General features: G+C 37.2%; 1 protein-coding gene across 2 annotated transcripts in view; it reads left to right on the forward strand.

Annotated features, from left to right (window-relative positions):
• Positions 1–15: 15 nt before the first annotated feature.
• LOC139135408 (hepatocyte growth factor receptor-like) overlaps positions 16–26,985 on the forward strand; it is a 58,387-nt gene continuing 31,417 nt past the window's right edge. Inside the window, exons 1-3 of one of the 2 annotated variants that reach the window (XM_070702784.1) lie at positions 302–476; positions 778–880; positions 7,859–8,753. In XM_070702784.1, coding sequence (XP_070558885.1) covers positions 7,910–8,753 — 844 coding nt within the window. In that variant the 5' untranslated portion in view covers positions 302–476; positions 778–880; positions 7,859–7,909. Of the gene's footprint in view, positions 477–777; positions 881–7,858; positions 8,754–26,985 lie in introns of both variants that reach the window. The other variant, XM_070702785.1, reaches the window with a different exon arrangement.

Genomic DNA, 26,985 nt, shown 5'->3' on the forward strand with positions numbered 1-26,985 from the left:
AGGGCACGATGGTCGCGTTACGTCCGCGAAATACAGTCATTTACACACCTTTCCGTATCATCATCAGTGCACTTGAGGGCTGATGTGCAGCAGCACTTGAGTGGCGACCTCCGTCATCGTTGACGGGGGCTGAGCCTCGACTTCGCAGAACTTGCTCTTGAGCAAGCGTCAACAGCACAGCTCTGTCGAAGTTCAGGTACAAAAGTATGTGAACGTCGGTCTTACTCGAATCTACCGGACTAGACTTCGCCCCCGTTTCGTCGAAAGGGTGTGTAACATTTTCGGATGAGCCAGCTGGGAACGCCTTACAGTAAAAGCTAGCTGGTAGTCAGCATAAAAGTCGTCACTTTACACCGTGTAACTTGAGTGTTCCTGCAATCAATTCAGTGGAAGACTTCCGGTGAACGACAATCCCTATCGATTAGCATGGCGGTGAGTTTAAGAAGCCACGTACGGAGTTTGTCCTTGTGTAATTGGTGAGTTATTTTGAAATTCTGTCCACAGCGTGAGTGAATTTCTGAGCTCTCTTGCAACGCAGAAATGGTGCGAATCATTACTGATGTCATTGCGACTATCGCCTCGGAATTTCGGAAAGAAATTGTGCTGAAGTCCGCGGTACACTGTGTATGGTGTGGTTTCTGCTGTTTTGATGTATGAACGTGTTTGATCTTGGCATAGTGTCGTTTGGTATTTGCATTATTTCTTTCGGAGAAAGTGTCTGACTCTCGTATGAGACTGTAATGATATTTAATGAATGAAATTTAAAACTTGTACCAGCATGACCAGTGGCGGTGTTGTTTGCGGGTGGTTGTACAATGTTCGAGTAGCCGTTCTCCTGAGCCGGGGCGTGCAAGTTCAACGGTGAGAAGCGTAGAGACAGGTATTACTGAACTTATAGCTTATAACTTATATATAATGCTGCAGATCGAATATGCTTTTTGATGCTGTTTTTCGAAATTTAGTTTTCCTGTGTATTTCAGCGTAGTTTTCGGAATAACAATTTTTTTGGCCGTAGATGTAGCGCGACAGTGAAAAATCGCCTGTCAGCAGTATCATGGAGGTCTTTTGGTACCTCCATGGCAGTATAACTATAGACGAAACAGTCGCACAACCCGCTGTATTCCCTACATTCAGATACTGGGACATTTGTTATTGCCATTTACACGGCTATCTATACGTCGCGGTATTTTTTATGACTTTAGCTTACTTTCACTCAGGTAAAAACAGCAACTTGTGGGCATAAGTCCCGCATGTACGTGTCTGTCGGTAGACGATGGGTGTGGCAATCTAAAGTAAAGAGGGACCCAGCTGTTATTTTTAAGGCCGAGTCTATTGACACCCGGGTGTCAATAGCCATATAGAGCTTCTCCTGGCTATTGACACCCGGGTGTCAATAGCCAACCGGCCCTCTATTTGGCTATTGACACCCCTCCCGTTTTTTTTGCCAGTCGGCCTCCAAATTCAACCAAACTTAGCTTAGTTATTCTAAACAACATATATTCTTAATAGAAATCCAAAAAAATCCTTCGAAAAAGCTTCTTTGATCGTCATTTTGCGGTCCCATAGTGCTACTGCAGGCGGCCTATACCAATGGGTGTCAATAGCCAACCGGCCCTCTATTTGGCTATTGACACCCCTCCCGTTTTTTCGCCAGTCGGCCTCCAAATTTAACCAAACTCAGCTCAGTTATTCTGAACAACATATATTCTTAATAGAAATCCAAAAAAATCCTTCGAAAAAGCTTCTTTGGTCGTCATTTTGCGGTCCGATAGTGCTACTGCAGGCGGCCTCTACCAATGGGTGTCAATAGCCAACCGGCCCTCTATTTGGCTATTGACACCCCTCCCGTTTTTTCGCCAGTCGGCCTCCAAATTCAACCAAACTTAGCTTAGTTATTCTGAACAACATATAGGTCTACACCAATGGGCCATGTACAATAATCTTCACTATTTAAGTTTCATGATATCAAGTCTACTTCTTATAGTACTGCAAACCAAGCTCACCAAGAATTGCTTCATTTGATGTATAGCTGCATGCTTTTAGGATGAATTTACCCACTAATCGTTGCATTCTTTGAAGACTTTCTAAGTATCAACATTTTTCCCCGCATATTTTTGCTCTGACGTATAATATGATTCCATAATGTCAAATCATAATCAGTTCCTTTAATGTTTGCAAGATTTCCAAAGATTGCTTTCATGGGAGGAAACAAACTGTCAAATTTGATCTTATTTCCATGAAATGAGTATGGTGAGAGAGATTACGTGACGTCCATTAGCCTAGATACTTATCACTGATGATTATTTATTTTAACTTCACCGATCGTCCATTTTTTGTATTTTTCAACTTTCTTATTTACTATTAAAATATTAGACTTCTCTTCATTAATTGACATTTTCCATAGTTCACAATACTTATTAGCAATGCATAGCATAGACTTCATTTGTTTTTCATTTGGTGCCATAAGGACTACATTATCAGCAAAAAAACAGGCCACTTATGAGTTCTGAATTAAAGTATACCCCAAGCAGTGATTCATTAAGCAGCTTCTTGAATTTATTGATGTACACTAGTACTGCAACTAAAATTGGGGCTTAAACACATCTTGACACCCTCATTTTGGTCAAATTCTTTCAATGTCATCAAAAGACACTTTACTTTCAATATGACCGTATGTATGTTTTTAATCACACGCCACAACTTCCCTTTGATTCCATTGTTCTACAATTTGTACCAAACCCACCTCTCCAAAAGCTGTCATAAGCTTTCCAAAAGTCTAAAAAACAAATGAAAATTGACCAATGGTTCGCCCATTTTTCAAAAATCTTTGAATTTCACCAAAAATATTTAATTCAACTAAATTTGTTACCTCTTTTTGTATGATTCTATTGTACATTTTTCCAATAATTAGCCCAATAAATACCTCTATAATTATTGAGATTTCTGGTATCACCTTACTTATGTAGTTGTTTAATATTTTCCCCCATTCTTTCCTTCACCCACTTGTCTGTTTCCTGCTTGATTTCTTTCTTTCATTTATTGCCATTTTAAATTCTGTACAAAACCACGGTTCGGATAAAGTTTGTATTTGTTTCCTACCAAAAATTATGGTAAACTATGATATTCTTCACATCATTGGTGCCTGCATAGATAATGAATGTTATCATAATCCCTCATGTAGACTGCCATATTCTGTACTAGCTCCATTTTTCACATCAGGAATGTATTGAAATAGTATGTATGATTGACAACGAATAAAACAGGAATGAGCTCACTGTAAAAAGGAAAAGGAGAGTGTACTCACATTGTTAAACAGGGTAAATAGCTTTGAATAGCTTAGGGAACCGTGTGTCGATAGTTTTGATATAATTTGGAAGATGTAGGCAAACAATTGTACTGCACATCTCATTTAAAAGTTCACAGTATTCGATGTTTAAGAAAAAACAATTCCATATAAAATATTTGTGGCATTTTTGTGATCTTATGCTGATGAATATTATTTCAATTGGCTCCTGCTGCATAGCTTGGTGACAATTTAAAGTCCTTTGCATAGGACTCTCAATACCAAATAAGAAAGACTGTTCGAAACGAATCAAACACAAACGACACAAAAAAATTTTGGATAGTTAGGTGGGGAGCCTCTTTCACATTTTTACATTCGATTTTACTACTTATTTCTGCCTAGTTAAGTCGAAAGTGGGCAAACCCGAGAATACCCTTCAGTATCCCTCATCTATCATCACGAAAGCAATAACAAACATCATTACAACAATACAAAAAAGTGGCGGGAAAACATGCTATGGCTATGTAAAACCCGAGTCACCTATCTTTCCTTATGACTAAAAACAAAAATCAGGATCATCGGATCCGACACTCCAACCAATCAAATCGCTTGAAATAACAACCAATCACACAGAGCCTTAATGTGATAACCGACCAATCACAACACACTCCTATAACGATAGACTTCCTATCTATCTACCATAAACTGAGTCTTAATTTGCCTCCTCCGACATACATTCGCTAGAATGTAACTGAATCAACTAGATAGACTAAACCAATCCTCGGACGACGGAGACCCGACATCGTCTATATAATGGACGCATTTAGAGATGAAGTCAAGAAAGGACCGACAAGTGACCAAAAACTCATCGACAAGTTAAAATAAAAAACGATTTTTCGAACTTCGCCATTCAAACACTACTTTCTACTTTCTACTATCTTTGTAAATATATACAGTTTCGAAATAAAAGAACAGTTTCAAATCAAAATACAGCGACAAAGAGATCTGAAGCTACGACAACTAAAAGTATAAAGAAAGAAACCGACAGGTGACCGAAGTCATTGACAAGTTTAATTTTTTTTTTTGGTTTCCGGCATATGTGACACCTTGCTTCAAGATACGATTTCATTGTCGGCCAATATTTCGTACAGTTTCTTCGTTCTGTTCAGTCGATTGTGTTAATATTCACCAAAATAGTAGAAAATGACATTTTGAAGCCCAAACATCGAAAAAGAATGATAATTATCCACCTTATCGATCACTTGTCGGCCCTTGTTAGTATGGCCAATAGACCTGCTTCAATACGCGATTTACTTGTCGGCCAATATTTCGTTTAGTTTCGTTAATTCAGTTCGGTCACTGAGTAAATATTCACAAAAACAGTAGAAAATGACATTTTAAAACCAAAACATCGAAAAAGAATGGTTTAAATTCAACTTTTCGGCAACTTGTCGGTCCAATAAGGCCAATACAGCTGCTTCAATACGCGATTTCCTTGTCGGCCAATCGTTCTCTTTCTTCAATGCCGTTGTCAATTGCGTTTATATTCACCAAAATAGTAGAGAATGACATTTTAAAACCAAAACATCGAAAAAGAATGGTTTAATTCAACTTGTCGGTCACTTGTCGGTCCTTGTCGATCTATTGTCGGTGCTTGTCGGTGCTTGTCGGTGTTAGTATGTCCGCATGTTTTTTAAAAGGTTCCGCAACTCGGGTCAAATGTTGTTCGACAAGCTTCGCCCGCGGATAAAAATTATTGACCCCGAGCTGTCGATATGATTCTACAACATTACACAGTTACTTTACCCCATTAAAGCTGTACCCACGACAGCAAAAAAGTGGGCATTAACTTGTCTGAAACAAGAAATGGACAACGTAACTTAGCTCCGTTTTGAAGTTATTCGACTAGGGTCGCGGGCCGAGGGGTGTCAATAGCCATATAGGGCAGCTCCTGGCTATTGACACCCGGGTGTCAATAGACACTCCGTATTTTTAAATTGATCGTGACCAAGTATTTGACCAATTCAAGGCAAAGACCAAGGCATAAGAATTTTGGGTATTAATTAAAGGGGAAGAACGGTTGTATGGTACCTGACGACCAGAGCAAGGTTAACATTTATGTTTCTTGTGAGAGTAAGACTAAGAGTTCAGTTGTACTAGCTTAGCCTTGACCAGGTCAAATAAGAAAAGAAATGACAAAAGTATACTCAGCTCAGTTGATGATATTTCTCGGCGGAGAAAAGTTTACCGTGATTAAATTATCTTATCACTCAAAATACAATGGTGGAAGCTAGCTACTTTGTGTGCTAAATATTGACAGGTCTGTTCTAAAGACAGAATGCACCTTGGGGACAGATATATATCACGACCCTCAAGTTTTACGATATTTATCGGATCTTCCTGCCTGTGTGGGCGCGTTTTGAAGCTGTTAGATTAAAAGTGTTCACTGTCTGAATTTTTTGAAAATAAAAATATATTTTCCCCCGTAAACAGAAAATTGAAATTTTGTATTCTCACCATAGAGCTAAGTTGGGCAGGGCAGCCATTTTGATTTTTGAAAAATTTGTAAGGTAATTTGTTTTGCTTAACCAAAACTTTTCATGTTGATCTCCCAGATTTTAATCTTGATTTTGAAAGAGACCGCTTGAAAGTTTTCATGATGAAGGTTTGGGCAAAAGTTTAAGACTTTCAATTTTGAGGTGCATGCTACCTTAACAATACAAGCATACATTATTAAGGGAAATGCTCATGAACCCATGAACCCTAAACAAAACTGAAACCAGGTAAACAGTTTGTGAATTGAAGAGCTTGGATGGTCACAATTATTCTGCCCTGGGTAATTTGATTTTTATTGTACCCTTGGTAAGTTTATTTCTTCGTAGCCACAAGTAACTGTGACTGTCATCAACACAGACTTTGTGTTTTTCTAAAATTGTCAAAGGGAAAACAAAGAGTGATTTTTCATGGCATGTTATAAGGAAAATTTATCAGTGAAGGATGTCATCAGACAAAGCAACCGCAACTTTTCAGGAATTCCTGCTCTCTACCCACACTCAACTGACTGCCCAAATAATGAAACATTGCCCGCCATCCCCTCACCACTCACCAACACATTGCCTTCCCACACACCAGGAACTTAAAGAGCCTTCAAACACCCTTTTTCGGTGAACAGCTTTGTTTTCAACCAGTAATTTTTTTAGAGTGTGCCAGAGAGTCTTGATCAGATGCAAAATTTGTCCGGAGTTTGAAGTGTTTGGAGTGCCATTCAAATTTGCTCTCAGATGAATGGGTGACCTCAGGTAACATAATTTGTTTTACATCAGTATTTGCCATAGAACATGATTTATCCATACCAAGTACCACCATAGGCCAGGACTACAGCTAAGAAGTCTTGCATTATTTACAATTATATCATTTCCCTCTGAAGAAATAGCCTTACTTTTCAATAGTTCATGACATTTGTACATAATGGTTCTATTATCCTCTATCAGTGAATAGTTTTGCTGTTACTAATATTCCGTGCACGGATGTATTGGCAAGGACAGGTTTCTAAACATTTGCTGTCTAGGATGCCTGTGATAATTGATTGTTACAGCTCTCTGAGAATCAAACCAGTGACCACAGTCCTTGATGTGAAAAATATGATCAACTTCAAACTTGGAGACACAAGTGTAAATCAGTTGTTCATGTTAATGATGCTCCTTATTAGTCCCCGCAGGGACTTACAGAGTGGGTCCCGTCTGTCCGTGCGTCCGTCTGTGCATCCGTGCGTCCATCTGTCAACAGCAATTTCTGTGTCACCCCTGAGCTGATTTTTTCAAACTGTGTACAAGGATAAAGTACTGTGGCATACTTATGCACATCAATTTATTTTGCACTATGACCCAATATGGTCGCCGAGCGGCCATTTTGTTTCGAATTTTTCATGTTTTTGAACCATAACTCAACTATCCCTGAACTGATTTTGTTCAATATTGGTACACAGATAAAGTACTGTGGCATATATTTGCACGTCACTTTATTTTGCGATACAATCCAATATGGCTGCCAGGCGGCCATATTATTGGATCTTATATTTCCCAACATTTAACAAATTCACCCCTCTCCTCTGTAATGAAGCTACCAAGCATGTAATTCAATCACCGTAATTCAAACACCATAATCCATCAGGGACTGTGTCATCAGTGATGACTTGTTTTTAGAGATAATGTATTGGTGTATGCTTTCTAAAAGTGTCAAATCTTGTATTTTGTGCCAACTGTGATTCAGTTAGCGCGCGACACCGTTGCTGAGTTTTCAACTGTGGCATCATTCAATGATGTGGAACTGAAGCAAACAGAAGTAATTGTGTTTTGTTAAACCATAGTATCTTGAGGGTCTGTGGCTAAACATATTTGTCATCCTATGTTTGTTTTGTGTGCCCTCTGAGGCTTCATCGATCTCCAAGACGTAACATTGTTTTGCAAGTGGAGTAGGCTGTATATCATCATTGCTTCTTTCTAAAGATTTTCCAATTGTGTTTTGTGTCCCTCATTAAGCAATATGTCAACAATTATTACATTCTGTTCTTTTCAGATAATGAAACCACCTGCGGATTGTTGATTGTGCTGGAGTGGTGCAAAAAAAATGGAGGTGCTTAGGTTGGGGCTTATTCCCAATTTCATCAAAGTAGTGTTTGTTTGCGTTCTCAGTGCCACAGTTTCCGCTGCACAGAGTTTTTCCAGTGTGCCTGACTATGGTGTGGATAATTTCACATCACCGGACGGATGGGAATTCCAGCATCTAACGGTGAATCGCAACAATGGCCAGGTTTATGTCGGTGCTACGAATTATATCTATCATTTGACGCAAAATTTGGAATTAAAACTGGAACATGTGGTTGGGCCAGCCATTGACAATCCCCGCTGTCTTCCGCTGACTGATTGTGATTACTATAAAGGACAAGTTCACAATCATAACAAAATTTTAGTGATAGATTATGACAGGAATAAATTGATTGCATGTGGGGATGCCCTGCAAGGGACGTGCGAGCTTCATGCCTTGGATAAAATCTCGCCTGCCGAGGGACGGGTTTTTGATGAAAGCAACATCGAAAATGATTTTGTGGCCACCACAGGATCCACAGTGGCTTTCATGGCTCCAGCACCGCCCGATGGTTCCCCTGCCTTGTACGTTGCTACCACCTTCAATAGCGGACGGCCGCGCAGTCTTGCTACGCAGCATGCGGTCTCCTCAAAACGAATAGAGTACATGTTTGGACAGTGGGCTTTCCAGTTGGCGTACAACGATGAACTACTTGGACGTCACACTTTTCTCGATGTCAAGGAAAAATACAAGGAGTCGTACAAAATTAAGTACGTGTACGGATTCACAAGCGGCGGATTCAGTTATTTTGTGACAGTGCAGAGGAAGGACATAGACGAATCAATATATCACAGCAGATTGGTTAGAATTTGTAATGATGACAAAGGTAAGTCAAATACAATATATAATGATCTCTTGTCTGTGTCAACTTTGTAAAAACTGTTTTATTTATTTTTGTTCCAGAAAATAAAGTGCGTCTCCTTTTCTTCTCCTCAAAGTGTTCTGAAACTGAAGTGATAACCTTGCCAAGACAGTACTTTGTGTGCAAAATGCAATGTTATTGTTGACAACAAAATTCTAATCTGGACTAGTAGAATTTAGTGGTCAACAGTAACATTAGAATGCACCTCGGGAACAGATATTAAGACTCTCAAACTTTTACAATCCTTTCCGATCTACCACTTTTAAGGGCTCACTTTAAAGCTCTCAGTGTATGACAAATTTTCACCCTCTTGTCTTAATTTTGCGAAAAAAATCAGCAATTTTATTTTCTTCATAGAGTTAACACAGGAATTTGGGCCATTGTGAATTTCAGTAAATCTTAGATAATTTGTTTCTCAGGGCTAAAATTTGAACGGTGATGACCCCTGATTTTTTATTCTTGATTTTGAAAGAAGATGGTTTGAAGTTTCCCTTAGGAAAGTTTGAGCAAAAGTTAAAGTCTTTCACTTTTTAGGTGCAATACTACCTTAAATGTTACCAGTAAACATACTGTAGAGGCTGTATTTAAAAGTTGAATAACAGGCATCACGGTATTATTTCAGAATTAGAAAAATAATACCTTTTCACAAGGAGAACAAAAAAATGCAAAATACATCAGAAGTTTTGATGTAAAATCATGACATTTTGTCACAGAAAGACAGACGTTTTGTCACCTTTGGTCATAATAGAAACATGAAACAGCAATCTGATAGCAAATATGAGCATCACAGCATGATTAATTACTAAATGATGACAGCAATTCTCCATTTCTCTTTACTGAAAAGTTATATTATCTAGTATAGTACATCATATCAACTTGTATTGAAATTTTATCCCAATTTCGATCTTGATCATAAAAATAAATATTATCCCTAAAGAAAACCTAAACAAACTAGTGGAAACATAATCAAAGGCAATTAGAAATGTATGACGTAAATATATGGTTTAATATGGTTTGTTTCTTTGAGGATCTGTTGGTGGTATCCAACTTGGCAGTGGTTACAAGTATTTTTGGTGTTTACATTGTTGAGGCTAAATATTTTCACCTGAGCTTGAATTCTGCTAATGTCAGCCTTTGTGGTCCGTGGTTATGTCATCAATGTTCACAGAGTAGTTCAGTGATTAAAAAAATGTTACAAGCCCATGGCTGTGATTCCTTTGAGGAATGTTGTGTGTGTTTGTCTTGAAGATTAGAATTATCGTGTCCAATCTCAAAGTGTTAGCTGCCAGCACATGTCATTGTTTATGTACGTGTATGGGAGACTGGAAAATATGAACAGTTGATGTTATAAATCATTGGAATGACAACTTCTATCAGGGGCAGCTTACAAGCCTGTTTTGAGAAAAACTGTAACCCCTTTTCAATCAGGGGCAGCCGGCAAGCCTGTTTTGAGAAAAACTGTAACCCCCTTTCAATCAGGGGCAGCCGGCAAGCCTGTCTTGAGAAAAACTGTAACCAGGCTGAGGGGTGATTTCACATGTTGTGCTGTTCTAATATATTTTGAACAAAATTAAAATTTAGAAGGGAAAGCGAAAGTTTTTTTAGTTTTTGCAACTGTCCTCCCCTCCCTCCCGATAATATTCCCTTCTCCCCCTCCCATGATACCCTTGGAGCTTCTCCTTTCCCTATTAGCAAACTTTCCATTGCCTTTTTCCCCTGTAAAAAGCTTCCTATGCATGCCCATTCTGTGACACATCCCTGTTCTTTTGCCTCCAAAACAACAAATGCCCCAAAACAAAGCAGATCTTTATAAAAGTTCTTAGCCAAGTTGCGAGTGAGCACTGTCTCAGTCTGCCAAACAAGAAAAAATCGCCCCCTTGCCTATTCCTTGTCCACTGGTAGGTGAAAAAAATTGCCCTCCCACCTGCCATGTAAACCTTTATTTTTGCAAACAAGTTTTTTAGCCGTCCCTGTTTTATGTGAGCACCATATCTACCAGTATTACCCTCTGAGACAATATGACACACCTGTATGACGCATTGTGACGCAAAACAAATTTTTTGGTTTACATGTGAAGATAAAGGGCTAACAACAAAAACAGTTTCCCCTATTCCTCAAGTTGGCACAACATTTCCAGAAATTACATGTATTTTTTTGGTAAAGGGCATTCTGAGCATATTGTATACAAATCAGTACAGTCACAGTGGAGGGACTGTGGTACAGTCATACGCATGTATCCTGTGTTATTGTGTCTTTGTGTATGTAAGGGTACCTGTGAGTCACCGAATAGTAAGGTTTCCAAACTACATGTAGATGGTTGACCATATCATACCAGGAAAGACCATTCACTCTTTACTGTATGTACTATTCAACATGAAATACGTGCTGTCCTGGGGGAAACTGCTTTTTTAATTACGATACCAAAACAGAGTTCTGATCACATAGCGCAAAAACAGGAAAAGGAATGTGTGATATGATTGGGGCTGGAACCACTTCTTGTTTTAATATATATCAGTAACACCCACACCATAAGTACCGTGTAAACTCTATGAATGATTGATAACAGAAATCTGGTATGTATTTCATTGTTGAGTAGTAGGCTTTGACCCCACAAAGATTCTGTGAAAATAAATATTTTTTTTATCTTTCAGTTGTGCAAAAGTTTGCAAATAGTAAAGCCCTGATCAAGTTTCTCCTCAATGTGTTGGATTGAGTATGAGTTGTGTATTACTCTCTAATGTTTGTATGTGTAGTTAGTCAAGGCTGCACATGGTATGTAACACACAAAATAGCAACAACCTCCAAAATATGTTTATTAATATGCAAGGCATACAAAATACAGTCAAGCATTGCTGAAAGTCAGCTGATGAAAAGTTGAAAGAACGTAGGAGTAGGGGTTGTACCGGTAGAGTATGCTTTCTTATACCTCCACAGTAACACACTCCTGTAGATGAGTCACTGTCCCATAATCTGTCTATGCCTCACATCACATCTGATGATGTAAGACCTAATAATCCTTTACATTCATGGTAAAAAAGTATTGGAAATAGCAAAGTTCTTTTGACAATGATCATGAATAACAATGTCATTTCCTGTATCTCCATATTCTTCCAAGTATATAGCTACCTACATAACATGTATGTCTTCCTCTTGTTTACAACATGGCTAAAAACAAAAGCAGGAAATTTGTAATACCAGTCTTAAATGGGCATGTTTCATGCCTGTACATGTGTGATGACCAATTTCTTCCTAAGTATTTGCTGGCAAATGCATTTACATTTGTTGAGAATAACACCTTGTCTCTTCATTTATGGACATTACATCTGTCCTTATCAAGACAACACAATCAACTTTTTGTCGGTTTGAAGAAAACTACAACACAAGTGTCTGACCTTGGTTGACATCCTTTTGCAAGTCACAAAGCCTGCAGGGGTATTCAGGCTGTACACTATTGTGTGTGTGTGTGTGTGTGTGCGGTTGAAAGCGTGTACTGTGATGATGAAACATGGACACAAAAAATACATGAAAAACACAGACTGGCCATTCTCTGCATTCAGTGCAAATGAAAGCAGTATGTGGTCAGAATGTACATAAATCAGATATAGTGTCAAAAGAATCACCAGGCATGATGAAGTTAGCTTTGACATGTGTAGCATGAAAACATTCTCAACACAGACAGTGCATTGATTTTGATTTCTCTGAAGTTCAACCTTTGGTATGTAAATATTTATGGGGGAGTGAGGGTTGGGGTCAGTGAAGGGATGGTGGGTGGGGTAATTCAAACCCCCCCCCCCGCCCCTCACAAACTGTCACCCTGTGTCATGACAATGTTTACATGTGTTTGAGAAATTCAAGGAATCAATATGACAAATAATCCAATTTTAGAAAGTAGCTGAGCCCATTTGTGATAAAAGAAAACTCCTCCATACGTCACGCCATCTCCATTTTTGGATTAGCGGATCTTCTCTGGTTTATGTGCCATTTATGGAACACCTTTTGAGAACAGCTTATCTCTACTATTGTCAAAACACGCCACTGAAAGTGAAATGATATGTGATTGGGTGGTCTTGTATGTGCTTAAGCTGTCAGGGTCATCTCTTGTGGGAGAGACAGTGTCAAGTCGTGACCAAATCTGCTTGATGATGTGGGCATTTCCTGTCTGTGGATTTTAGTGTGTCCTTGATTGCACTGTGGCAGATTTAACTCCTCTTCCATTTTGGAGTGCAATGAATGCGCTTTTCTGTTGTAATGCGTCAGAAGTAGCAACTCTGTCTGTGCTTACAGTGTACTGCAAAACTGTATTCATTTATTGTAGTTCCTTTTCATTCACTCTCATAGTTTACCATGTTAGTTTCATGTCAACAAGTTGAATTCAAAGAACACGGCTATGCTTTCACTTTCTGCAAGATGTGATTAAGAAAATGAAAAGATTGTCTACTAACTATTTGAATTACAAATAACATAGTGAAATGGAAAGTTACAGCCTGGCTTGGACTCTGGGCTTTGTTAAACTTTTGTTTACATCTAAAACTTAATAGTCATTGGTTGACCCTAAAAATCATTGGTGCAAGAAAAATCCTTGAGGGGTGGAGGCTGGTGGGGGAGGGGGGAAGAAACCAGACTTTTATTGAAAGCTTTTATTTCTGCCAGGCCAGCTGATGACTTTGACAAGTGTAAGTTGCAAACATTTTAATAAAACACAATCATGTCTACAACAACAAAATTATTGTTGATTTCCATATTGTCTTTGGCTGTAATAATGTCAGTGTGTTCCTTTAATACTCACAAATTAAAAATATTCCAGTGCATTTAGTAGTCTACAGTTACTGTATTTCATTTCCACTTGATATCAAGGTTAAGGGTCTTTGCCATGATCCAAACATTTAGCCTGCATTTTCTGCAAAGAATTGCACTGTCCATTTCGGAAGAAAAACTGGAAACAAAACATGAAAATATGATCCCATGCTGCAATTTACTACCCTTCATGAAAAAATTTGTAGGGATTTCATGAACTGTATATCCACCAGTGTATCTGATATCTGTGTCAGAGACCAGGAAAAGAAAGTTGAAATGATTTGCTCATATCAAGTCAAGTGGTAGAATTGTGAAGGTCGTAAAAACTCACGAATATTTCATACAGTGATTGCATTTACAGATATCTCATTTTGTCACTCTGCTAAATTGTCTTGAATTTTTAGTAGCCGTAAAAAAGGACCACTTACTCAATTTTTAATGCCTGACTGATTTTGATGGATTCTGTTGGTAAAAAGTAATTAGTATGAAATATATTATATGCCTATCTTAATTGTCTTTGGCTGTTACTTGGGATGTCTTGAATTGTTCTTAAGAAATTTTAGAACTTCCAATTCAGTAGCAGTACTGATGATCAGCTTTTGAGTAAAAAGTAACCAGAGTGGTATCATGGTGAGTTTATTGGTAAGGCATCTGGACACATGATTTTTACATCAGGGTCTTTAAAGATTTGACCATTTTAACTATCAGTCTAACCATTAGTTGGTTTGGGTGATGTAAGCCATGCGGATAATATAAAAAGCACTTAGCAGCAATAATTTCAACATAGCCATGCTCAATGAACTTTATATCACACTACTACATGGCGTAAAAGTTCGTATTTGTTATTAAGGTGGGGCACTCAGATAAAATTTCCAGTGTTCCATGTTTGCACAGCTTTTTGACATATGTGCAATGTTTTTTGACAAGCTCATGAAAGGAAATTTTATTGAACAGTCAGATGTGTCCGACCTCAAGACTAGCCATGTCATCGACGTTTAGTCACAACTAATTGACTACCATACCAATTCATCGTGCTGAATTTTAACTCGGCTCACGATCTGATGTTGACAAGTTCCGCACAGACTATATGCAAGTCAGAAATTGGAGTTTAAGCAATCAAAGTGACGCCGTGTATTTGATGAAGCAATCAATGTTACTTAAAAGAGAAATGAATTGAAGGAAGGAATGCACCATATGCTTCAAATACTGTGAACCATCATGCAGAGTTGCATCATCATTTCATAGATATGACATTCGCACAACATTTCATTGAAAGTAATTTGCTCTGGATTTATCATGTGTATGGGGATAGTTAGAGCAGTTTTGCTGGACCCTGTAAACCACTTACCTGTGATGGATGTACTGTACTATCATGCCATACATGTCAAAGTGTCATGAATGGTACGTGTTGTACACTACACAGGGCACTGAGAGCATGGAGGTGCCTGGGAGATCAAAGCGGTATCTCTCATGGACCTCCATGGTGAGAATGAATGCGAAACCAAAGAAGCAATACATGCTGTCTTGCTAGTAGTAGCTTACGAACAGTATATGGGATATGAAAGATTGTGTTTACTCTAACCAATGTGAACCTTGCAGGTGTGTTATTGTACACCAGTGTCTGGATTTGATTCACAGCTAACTCTAGGCTGTTTTCCTAGCTGTAAAAGAATCATGGCATCACATAGCCATACACTGCATACAGGGCTTCTATTTGAACACTGCCTTTACTGTGTTGTTCATTGTTCTCAAAAGGACAATGCATTACAACAAAAAGTTGAAATTCTAAAACAAGGCCCAACACAGTGACAGTCAAGACTGAACATGTCAAATAGGATTTGTATGGGTGGCTGGTTGGGTTGACGATTCTTTGTTCATCAGCCCCAGGCAAGACTTTTTACTGAAACTGATTTTAATGAGTCTGTGGTAAAAATTACTATGGTCAATTACTAATTAGATTATCTATTTACTTTGTAGTTTGTTTGTTTTAAAAAGCAGTAATTATATTTCATGGCTGATAATATTAGACTGATACAACTGTGTGAATGAAGATGGACATGTGAAAAGAAAAGAAGAATCTGAAAAAAATCTTTTTTTGCTGACAAAGAAAGCAAAGACTATATGTAAATAATCAGCAGATTCGTGGATCAATTAGTTGGTAATTTGAATAGGCAGACATGAAATAATGGAAGAAAATTACAAAATAGCACATCGCAGTAACGAGTTGGTGCATGCCGGTCAGCTGTTTGAGTTGATTGTGTTGAGTCATTTCATCTTTTAGTGGCAATCAGAATACATATAACTTGTTTCAAACTTTGATGGGGAAAACCATTGGTTGCAACTTGGATGAAAATAATATTTTGTTTCCACAAAATGTCGGTACTTTTGGTTGGTTACGGGACAAAACTGGGTAAATAGTAGAAGCATACATGTACCAGTATGCAAATGTTATGCTCAAATTGATTAAAATGCAAATCACGTTTTTGATGAATTCTTGGAGTATTTTTTGAAAGAAATTGAAAGACTAGGTAGGGCCGCTATGTTATAAAACATTAAAGCAGGTAAGAGCACAAGTACTTCACTTCAATGATACATTTTGATACATTGTGGCTATTTCTTCGTGCTTGGTATAAAATCTGCAAATTCACTTTTCTCAACCAATGTTATTATCATCTGTTTAGCATGTTGACTGCTACTTTCTGAAAAAAAAGCTCTTTCCTAGAAGCTTCTTCCATGCAGCCCCATAGAAAGTAAATGGTCATGCCCTATTAAAATTTGCAGTGCAGACTTTACGTTACAAATGTAGGATGTTGAACTGCAGTTAGCGAGGCACAAGCAGACAAAATTCACTTTACACAGCAAGCTGTGAAATTGAAAGTCTATTTGCTCCATTAGAGTGAAGTATCGAAAAGATTTACGGGTGTGAAGTTAACATTCGGCCGTGTACACCTATGTTGGTATGTGATCTGAATATGGCAAACGATAATTGATGGTCGTTATTTGCAAGTCACCGCTTTGTAACTTTGTATGTCACGAAAAACTCTGTCGTATATTATACGTACTGCATGTTTAATTGCTTGGTAAAATTTTATCAGACTGACGTCATTTAGTTGAAAAGGTTGATGAATTACTGAAATAAAAAAATAGCATCATAAGTGATTCTCATTTGTTTGGATGCCCATTTACTCATTACAGAATGGTGTCCCATGCCAGCCTCAGCTTGAACTCAGCTCAGACACAAGCTGATTTATTTTACAGTTCCGTAGGGAACAGTAAAACTAAAACACACAAAATGTATTTCAAAGACGGTATAACTACTTGCACTGTGTTGTTGATTCTCTCTGGTGGTACCCTGAGTTGAGTGGCATTGTTTCTTTGTTTTCAAAAGTGTTTACAGTAACAAAAATAAAGCCCACTGTTTGAAATATTGATTTGGCCCAAGGTACAGCTCTTTATCTCTTTGATGCATTGTTGTAAGAAGTCCCTGTGTGTTATTATGGTATGAATCTTCTAAGAAAATGCCTCCGAGGAGAATTCTTGAAAAAAAAAATCACATGAATGCACCAATCAATTCATTCCTCTCAGGTTGTGTTCAGAAACCCCGTATGAAGTGAACTTTTTTGCTACAGTACCAAAACGTATCTAATCAAATATTCAAACAAGATAGGTTTGAATGTTTGAAATCCTTGAAATCAATGACACTTGAACAAAATATCCAGTTTCAATATCATCCGTTGTGCATAAAATTCATAGACCCTAGGGCCTATGATGAAAATTAGTGGTCTGTTCATGTCACAGATTAATGTAAACTTGACTTGGCAAATGAACAGTCCATACAATGTACTGTGCGCTTGCATTTCCAGGCCTGTGGATCACTCACATCACAAAGCACAGAGTTACACATACCAGCACTGCACATGTACTTAGATTTCCTGTCAGGAAAAGTAAACATGTTCCACACAAAAGGTGTAATTTCCTGCTCCAGTTGCGGCATCCACAACCCTTCCATCTTCAGAGTATTCCAAATTAATTGCTGTCAGAGGAAAAGACAAATTAGCGCTAAGTGATAAATTAATATTCCCATGGCGATGACATCCAGGAAGAGGCTGGGAAACTGAAAGGTGTGCTAGATATTGATTAATAGTCGGTAAATGTGTCAACTGGGCAACGTAATAAAGATGATGCGCAATTTATTACGCTGAATGCTTTATTGACTGACTGCTGTGACGCAAGTGTTTGACATGTATATGTGTGTATCATCGCAAATTTGGACTAACTGATTGTTGATATGAACAGCAGTATTGGACCCAAATGACACTCTCTCAGTAAGTAAAGGCTTCAGTGGAGAAAAACAACTGTTTGAGAAATGGATGCCGGCGATTCAGGTTCCAAATTCCTGAACAATTCTTTAAAATGACTCTGATGAAATGCAGAGTTCAACTGGAACTAATTTAAATTTCAGGAGCTTGTTCCGGCAGTTTCAAGGGATTAATGCCTTTTTCAGGCGTCACTTGTCAAAGTCAGAGCTTACACCGAGGAGGCTTCCATTGTATCCGTGGAAACAGATCCATTTTCTGAATCAAGTTAATCCACGTCTTGTCTATAGACTTTCAATTTTCAGATGTACAGAAAGTGTTCGCGTGACCCAAATATTGGCATTTTCCTATTCCATATCTATTTTGTTAAAATTGATCACTAATCAAGTGTACTGACCAGTACAAATAAAAATTTCACGGAGCGATCTCAACAGCTAACTCACGACGTATGAGATAAATCTTTCACTGGAACTGCAGCCATGCACAACAGTGGTGAAAATAACTGATAACTGTCACCCTCAGTTCCACATGAATAAATCTTCCATGATTAAGTATTCATTTAGCTGTACCTGTAAGGACATACACAGTCTACTATTGCATGCATTGCCTTGAGTGTAAAGTGTGAGAAGTGAAAACGCTGAAAGTCCTGTGTGAGTTACAGAAAAGATTGCCTTGCCACCTCTGGGTCAAGAAATCTGGGAGGTGTAAGGCCGCGTTCAAAAAAAATGGTGAGGGGGGGGGGGGGCTGGAGGAATCGCGATTGAAATCTTATTTTTTTTCAGATCCCCCCCCCTAAATACCCTCAAAAATTTTCAAGTCCCCCCCTCAATACCCTCAAAAATTTTCAAGTCCCCCCCCCCCAAATTACCATATAGCCGCTTATTTATTAGGAATGCACGCAGAGTGAAAAAAAAAATGTAATGTGTGGTTCTGCACGCAAATGTTCAACACTACCTCTTATCAGCAGGTTGTAGAGCCATATACCTAGGGCAAGTTCTTAAATTGATTCATTTTTAAATGCATCAGTGAACTTTTTGGATTTCTCAGTCTAAGCCGACTTGAGTTTAACCAACTCTGGCCAATTCAATGGCACCAGCTGAAAAGCACACAAAATGACAATCATGAGAGAGTGTGAAAATTGTGTATTCCTAGCTACGTTTAACAAAATTGTGAAAAAATGAGCACAGTGACCTACCGAATTTTTTTTTCAAAAGTACAAGACATATACAACTTAGATGCCACTTATAAAATGTTTTACAAAATTGACAATACTGGAAGGTTAAAATATTCCATGATATTAATGTTTTAATCTCAGAAATTTTGGGTGTAATAATGGCAAATTTGATAACAAATAAAAGATTCCATTTAGTCACACATTTTTCCATTTAAATTAGAGTCTTTACTGTTCAAAGTTGTACTTTTGTGTTATTGGTACAATGAGATGTGAAAATTTCATTCACTGCATGAACTTGAAATGAATGGTTTTATATATTGATTTTAAGTGATTTTAGAAAAACGGACTTTTCATCGTACATTTGTATAAGATCAAGTATGGTGACCCCATCTTTTTTCTCTAATATTTGATTGTTCTCATATGCCAGAATTTAAAAATCCATGGTAACTGTTAGCTCCCTAGTCTTCTATGTGTTGCTCTCTGGCTGGATCCTGTGTACAAGTAGATGAATGTTTCACTGTTGATTGAGTGTCCTATGACCGAAACTCTTCTTAAACTACATCAGAGTCAGAGCTACATGTATCAATGTCACTGCCAGTATGTAGTTGCAGGGCAGTAGTTGTATTAACTTTTTATTTTGACAATATTTTTGTTCAGTTTATACAATTGTGTTCTTGTTCTATTCCCTATAGAATGTTGAGCTATCCAGTATTCAGCTTGCCAACACAGCCTACGTGTACCGTGCATTTGCATCATTCTATTATCACCAAAATTTAGACAAACAGGCTTTGTTGACAAACTGTATATTGTGTTTTTCAGCATGCTGTAGAGAGACACCAAGAAACTGTGTTTGATACATTGCATAGAAATATTGAAAAATTATCAACAGTTGTAGCTCCTGCCCAATTACAAGGCCAACTTGTTCTACGACAATTGAATGGCATTCATACATTTTTAGACTTTTTCGAGATTAAAGAAATAAAATATGACAAAACGGTTCTAGATTTTGTTTAATTATTACTAACATTAGAACCATTGGACAACATCAAAATTTTGGGAGTCAAAATATTTTTAGGTCCCCCCCCCCCCTATAGGCAGAGCAAAACTTTCAAGTCCCCCCCTCGACTACCCCAAAAATTTTCGAATCCCCCCCTGAATTCCTCCAGCCCCCCCCCCCCCACCACTTTTTTTGAACACGGCCTAAAGTTAAGTGAATTTCAAGAGAAAATATGTATAGCATTGTAGATTTTTGTAGATGAAATGATTTAGGGTTTTTTTCATGCATCGTGAGCTCAGAATCTGACTTAAAGTTAAACAAAGTGTCTGTCCACTTTCAATGTGGCATGTATTCACACAGTGATATGTCAACTCAATCATGCAGAAGGCTGAGACTGTAATACTGTCAATTCAATGTCTACACCATCACACCTGAACTGCCGCAGTTAATGCAGAACCCATGTTATAGATGTTTTTATACCTTCCTGTTACTTTTACTGTTTCGATTCGCCTCAAGATAGTCTTTTTATGCCCAAGTTGTCACAAACACTCAAATTTTAATCGAATGTGCTCTTTTCATGACCTGCTCAATTCAGCATTTCAGTTTCCTCAGGTTTTAGCTGAAATTTTGAAACTGGCAATGTTGATTCAACTCGCTTAGATACAGCAAACATTGTTATGTGTTTTGTTCCCAAATTGAATTTGCCGTATGTTACTTTTACTGTCTGAGATATGTATCAACAATACACCTATCTGTGAACCATAGTGGTGAAAGAAGTCCACTTTCCCAGGCTATGTACTCTTTCAATATCTCAGTTATAACCAAGAGGTGCCGCCATACTTACATTTTATTTGCCACAACTCCGCTCTTTACTGAGTCTGTCCCTTGGGTTTTCTAATGCTCTGTCTCTCTCTTCATGCTACAAATCCATAGATGATAGAAATTGTACGTGCTTTTAATGTAAATTCTTCATGTAGACTAAAATATAAAAAAAATTCTTGGTTTAATTAAAGATCGCAATAATGTACACATAGGGCAGTTAAGAATATTCTGACACTGGAATACTGACTTATGTTTGTCATTTCCAAGCATTTCTAATTTTGTCAACGGAAAATATAAAAACATCCAAATTAATGGAGCATGTTTGATGTTGAATTAAATTATGTACAATGTAAGAATGGCAATATTTATCAGTTCTGTCTCAGTGGTACTGTCTCATTAATTTTTGAAAAACACAAACTTAGTTTTTTGTGAGTGCTTACACAATATATTGGTTGTATTGTGTTTTATATGTTGCTCACCAGGGTTGTACCTTAACATTGCTGTGTTATTAACCTTTTTGAATGCCAAAGTCAATTTTTATATAACCCAATGTCCCAGACAATCTTTTTTTTGCAGATCCAGACAATTTTTCTTCAGATTTTTTCCAAATCTTGACCAAAAATGATAACCAATGAAAATTGATGTCAGTATGATCCAAAATTATTAAAAAATTAGAGAAAAATTAATAAAAATTGGTAAAATGTTGCACTAAAATTTTGGTGGGAAAAATTACAGCACTCACAAGGTTGACAATGAACAGGGTACATATGTATTTGTTACTGCAGGACACATTTTCATGTTACAGGAGAATTGATTGAGTTAGGGCTATCCCTAAAGGGTTAGATTTTAGTCAGGGCTATCCCTGAGGGGTTAGATTTTAGTCATGGCTATCCCTGAGGGGTTAGATTTTAGTTATAAGGGCAATCCCTGTGGGGTTAGATTTTAGGGCTATCCCTTAGGGGTTAGATTTTGCGTACTTTGGAACAGGTTTATTCCTCGAGGCAGACAAGTGTTTGACATGTTGTTGGCCAGGATCAAAGAATTTGATTATTACATCACAGCCAAGACTGGCGGAATATTTTAAGTATTGGATTGCAAATTGTCATACAATTTTATAATAAACACAAGTAACATTAGCCACCCTTTGGGCAGGTACAGGCGTACAATCATTTATTTGTATGTGTGTTTGTATATCAGTCAGAAAGGTGTTAGTTATATATCCTTGCTGGTGATTACATGTACATGTGATTGATAGGGTGTAGTACTGTACAGGTGAATTGCTTGTCATTGATTCATTGGAAATTAGCCATTTATACATGCTTACAAAGCGTTTCAAATAAATTCATCACAGCTGCCGGTAGATGTTGAAAATGCCCTTTTGGAGAGAAGAAAAGAATGCACACTGTTTGAATTCATCAAAACAAATCTTGTCTGCATGTATTGTAAAGTGAAAGCATACAGTAATCACTCTCTCATGTCTGTATTGTTTGCTCTGATGTACCTGCAGTCACAGTCCCTCTATCAGTAAAGCAAATTGTTGTTCGTCATGGAGTCACATTGTGCTTTTGTTGATAGGGAGCTCCTGTCCTTTTGTATAGGAGATAAGATATCCTAAAACCATTTCTGGATTCATAATCGGAGATTACCGCAGATGAACAGCAGATAATTTGATCATCATTTCAACTTTGACCATGATGCAATTTCAACATCTGCATTCATCTCGTTTACCTACACTGGATCAAGAAAACAGTTAATCCTTAGTAATTATAGCTGTAGCTCAATATGAAATATTGCAGTCAATCTGCTACTGTACATGTAGATGTAAAACCCAATGCCTAGCCCCTGCCAGTGTCTTTACCTATTTCACATGAGTGTGGCTGTTCACAAATTGGTTCAAGATCAACTTCTACAGCAAAAGCGGATTTTTTATCGCTGGTGATGGTAATTCACCGAGATATTGATTTCTAGTCATTTGCTTGAAGGATTAGACCATGAGTGGAACAGATGCTGCAACAGACTTCAACGGTACAAGCTTTGGTTCAGATCTCCACTTATAATATTGATTTTCTTTTCCATCTGTTTCTATGCCCCACAACCCACTGGGTCTTTTTCAAACAATCAAAAGAAACCACCATTGATTTTAGTTATATGCATCATAATGTAACAATATGCAGCACACATGCAAGATCAACAAAATTGAACCGCAGTGACTTGTGTCAGCAGTGACAGCAATTGTGAATCTATAGAGCCAGATATTTTGATGCAATATTTTCAGAGTGCCTCCCAGGCAACAATACTTTAATGGCAGTTTTATGAATTCATGTCGAATTGAGAATTCACACCCGGTTGAATGGCCTGTTTTAGTGAGGTGCTGTAGCTGTATAAGTTTAATAAAATATGGAATGAGATAAAGCGATTTCACAGTGAAGATGCTGTCTAAATGATTCCAGCTCACTTCACAATGGTTGCGTCAGGTTTTATGTGAGGAAATACTGGCAGTAACAGGGGAGAAAAATGGACTCTGATGTAAGTTCATTCCAGCATAAGAGCCTAAAGTTCAGAAAGACTGTTTTGTGAGATGGGGAAACGAGAGACAAAAAATATCTGTACTTGCGATAACTACTTTATCACTTTGTAATTTAGCAAAGTTACTACATAAACCTATATTGAAGTATTGCTATGAATTATGAATGATGGGATATCGCATTCACAGCAGGGTTCAAAGGGCGGTAGCTGCCTGCGTATATTTTCCAAGCAGAGCCAGTGTGTTTAACCAGCACTACAACATTGACGTAGCATCCATAAATTTTACACGGATGCCAATGGATATTTGAAAAAATACAGTTTGAAGAAAGCAGCTGATATCACTGTTAGGGTTTATAATGAAACAAAAAAGAGAAAGATATAGAGAGGGAAAATGAGATGCAAATCTGAACGAGCATTCCAGTTAATCTCGTCAATCGTTCATGCAGTAAATTAAATTAGTTACGGTATAATTGAAAGAATGGAAATCACTCCCAAGATAATATTCACTAGCAGGTAAATGTATAAAGTAAAAAGATCAGAGTCGGTGCGTCTGGCATTATAGTTGGAGTATTTTGGAGACAGTGTATCTCTGGGCAGTGTTATTATGAATTACTGTGAGCGTAACCTTGGCGCAACATCGTTTGATTGGATGGATGCCTTAGTTAGAATCATAAAAAAATATCCTAAGGACAATTTCTTCAATAGTTGTGGAGTAGGGTATTAAGTCATGATGAAAATGCCAAACATTTTGAAATTTTGATGTGATTACATTCATTTGTTGGATTTATTTTAAAATTTTAACAGTGTGCAATTGCGTACAATGATTTATGCAGGACATTGATGCAACATTCAAGTGAAAAGAGTGGCGTAAATTGGTAGTGCATTTTAATTGTTTTATTGCTATTTTCCTGAAATCACCAGGGAATTTGACTACACCTGTTCTAATACTACGATACCAACCTTTCTTCAAATAGCATTAGTGATATTTTCACTTAATGTTAACCAAATATTGTAGCAAGCAATTTGTGGACAATTAACTTGGACAAAATATCTTGCACAAATTTCATTTTCAAACTTGGTCCAGAAAATTTCACTAACTGCATTGCAATACTGTGACAAAAATCTGCTTGCTCCCACTGTTTTAATTAAAATCCATCTGAAAGACAACTAATAAAGTCATTCAGGTAAGAGTTTTATTTTCACGCTCCGTTTGTTGTATGTCAGTTGAAAGCAATAATCATTAAAAGTTAATATTGCACTTCACACTCTGTTAAGCAGCAAGTTTTCAATGGCCGTGAATGAAGGACATCTGAACCATACAAAAAACATTTTGTATGACCACCATCATAAAACAAGAGGATATCAGAATCATTTGGCCATCCAGTGATGAAGTGTTGAAATTTGCAAAGTAAATAAAAATGTACACAACACTTGAGACACTGAAAGGCTTCAAAGGTGCCTAGTTACCACTTGTACCTGTTCAGTGCAAAATGCTGCGTTCAGGATGAAATGCCGAAACATGGATATTTCTTGCCTTAATTTTTGTAAGTATGAACAGAAGAATAGGTGTTTGTGTTATCTTCATTTGTGGAAAGATTTTAGCTGAGCTGATATTGTTTGACTTGGCAAGGTTGACCCTCTCATCTCATAGTATTCTCAAAAGAAACTGATTTCAGTGATGGATCTGAAGAAAATCAGCATCAACTGACTCTTTTTGCAGAGACGACTTTAAATGATGATCATTTATTGAGGAGAAAAAAAAAAGTTTGAGACAGAATAAAACAAAGCCATATCTGTTCAACAAACTATCTGCTACCTGCATATCAATTAGGGAATGAAAATGCCATTACTGTAACTGTAACCTTTGATATATTTCCAGCGTGTTTGATCTGTTCGTGAAATACAGTCTTTGAATTTTTGTTCTTCTCCCCAAAACCAGATTGAAGTATAGTGTTCAGTTTTATAGCAACACATTCTGTATGTATGTGTGTTATGTTCAATGATATTATGGAGGCTAAACTCAAATTCATTTGTGAACAGTAAAATTGTATATTGTACACAATATTACATTTTGTTAGTAATGCTAATACTCAATGCGCCAATAATACAAAAATCTACTTTTTCACAGAACACAGATAATAAAAATTTGTCAAATGATGCAGCTATAAATGTTCATGATCTATTTAAGGATTTCTCTTATTGGTCCATTTATCTTGTACATTGATCCAGTCAAGATGCACCACACCAGGTAGTCCCTATTACAGCAGTGAGAATTATTCCCAGCATGCTTCACTCAACAGGGGCTCATGAGAGCCAACAAATAACTGCTATGAAGTAATCATTATCAGCACTCATGCATTTTCATGTTTCTCAGTCATTTGGGTTTAAATGAATTCCCAAGTAGTGCAAAGTCCCCTTTACAAAGATATTACCACTAGAATGAAGACAAAAATACCGTCTCTCGGTAATTTCTGCTGAAGAAATGTATGAAATCTCCAGAGTATTTAGCATGGTTAACCTAAAAATTGCTTGACATCCAATAAATGATCACATATTGCATTTCACTTTTGCTGCAAATTGATTTAGTCTAGATCCTTCAAATCAAGATGATAATTCAGATTGTTTTTGAAATGATACCACTGATACTCTGGCTTTATTTCATAAACTATTGAACGCTGGTTTCTCTTTCCGTTTTCCTAAGCTGTGAACCTAATTAAATTACGTCAATAATTCAATATATTTATTCTGAATGTACCGGTATGCTGTACTCCCTGGACTGCTGCAGCTTCTCAACTTGAAGTCATAGACCCCCTAAGTTGTTAAAAATGTGCAAATGGCAGTTGTTGGAGATGACTGTGTGAAAAATCTACTTTAATATCAAGAGTCTGTGATTGATATTTTATTCATGTTATACATATGAGTAAACTGTTGTGGTTAAAGTTATTGTTGAAAGAAATTATCAGAATAGATTGTGCATCACAGGTTGGGTTGACTGTGATAGCTGTGCTAATTCTGCAATCAGCTGTGTCAGAAAACACAGCACCCTGTCAAGTACAACCCAATGAGGCTTCAATGAATTTCATCCCTGTATTATGAAAAACTATGGACATCAAATGAATCTTGTTAGCTTTCTGTGTGATAGTTCTACTCATATCCAGTACACATAACTTTAAATTATTCTTTAAATTATTCCATTTGTCAAACATAATATTGTGCTTACTTGTGATTAATAATTGCAAATTTAATTTATATAGAGAAGAAATAATCTACCAGAGGTATCAATCAAAGTTTATTGACGTGACAAAATATGAAAAATAACTCCAATAGCATGAATGGTTCCTCTGGTTTGTGTAATTGAAAGGTTTCTGTCAAAGAGTTTATTTGCTGTAACATTATTTTCTATTATTCTATCAGCTTTGTAAATAATAAACTTTATGTAGATATGTAGGAAAACAACATACGTTGTTGTTACTGAAGTGTGTTCAGATCTAACAAAATAAACAAAGAGGGAGATAATCAAAAACAAAAACAATCTGTCTTTTTCTAGTTAAGAGTGGATCATGTAAA

Source organism: Ptychodera flava, chromosome 6, assembly GCF_041260155.1.
Source record: "Ptychodera flava strain L36383 chromosome 6, AS_Pfla_20210202, whole genome shotgun sequence".
In the NCBI taxonomy this organism is placed as follows: domain Eukaryota; kingdom Metazoa; phylum Hemichordata; class Enteropneusta; family Ptychoderidae; genus Ptychodera; species Ptychodera flava.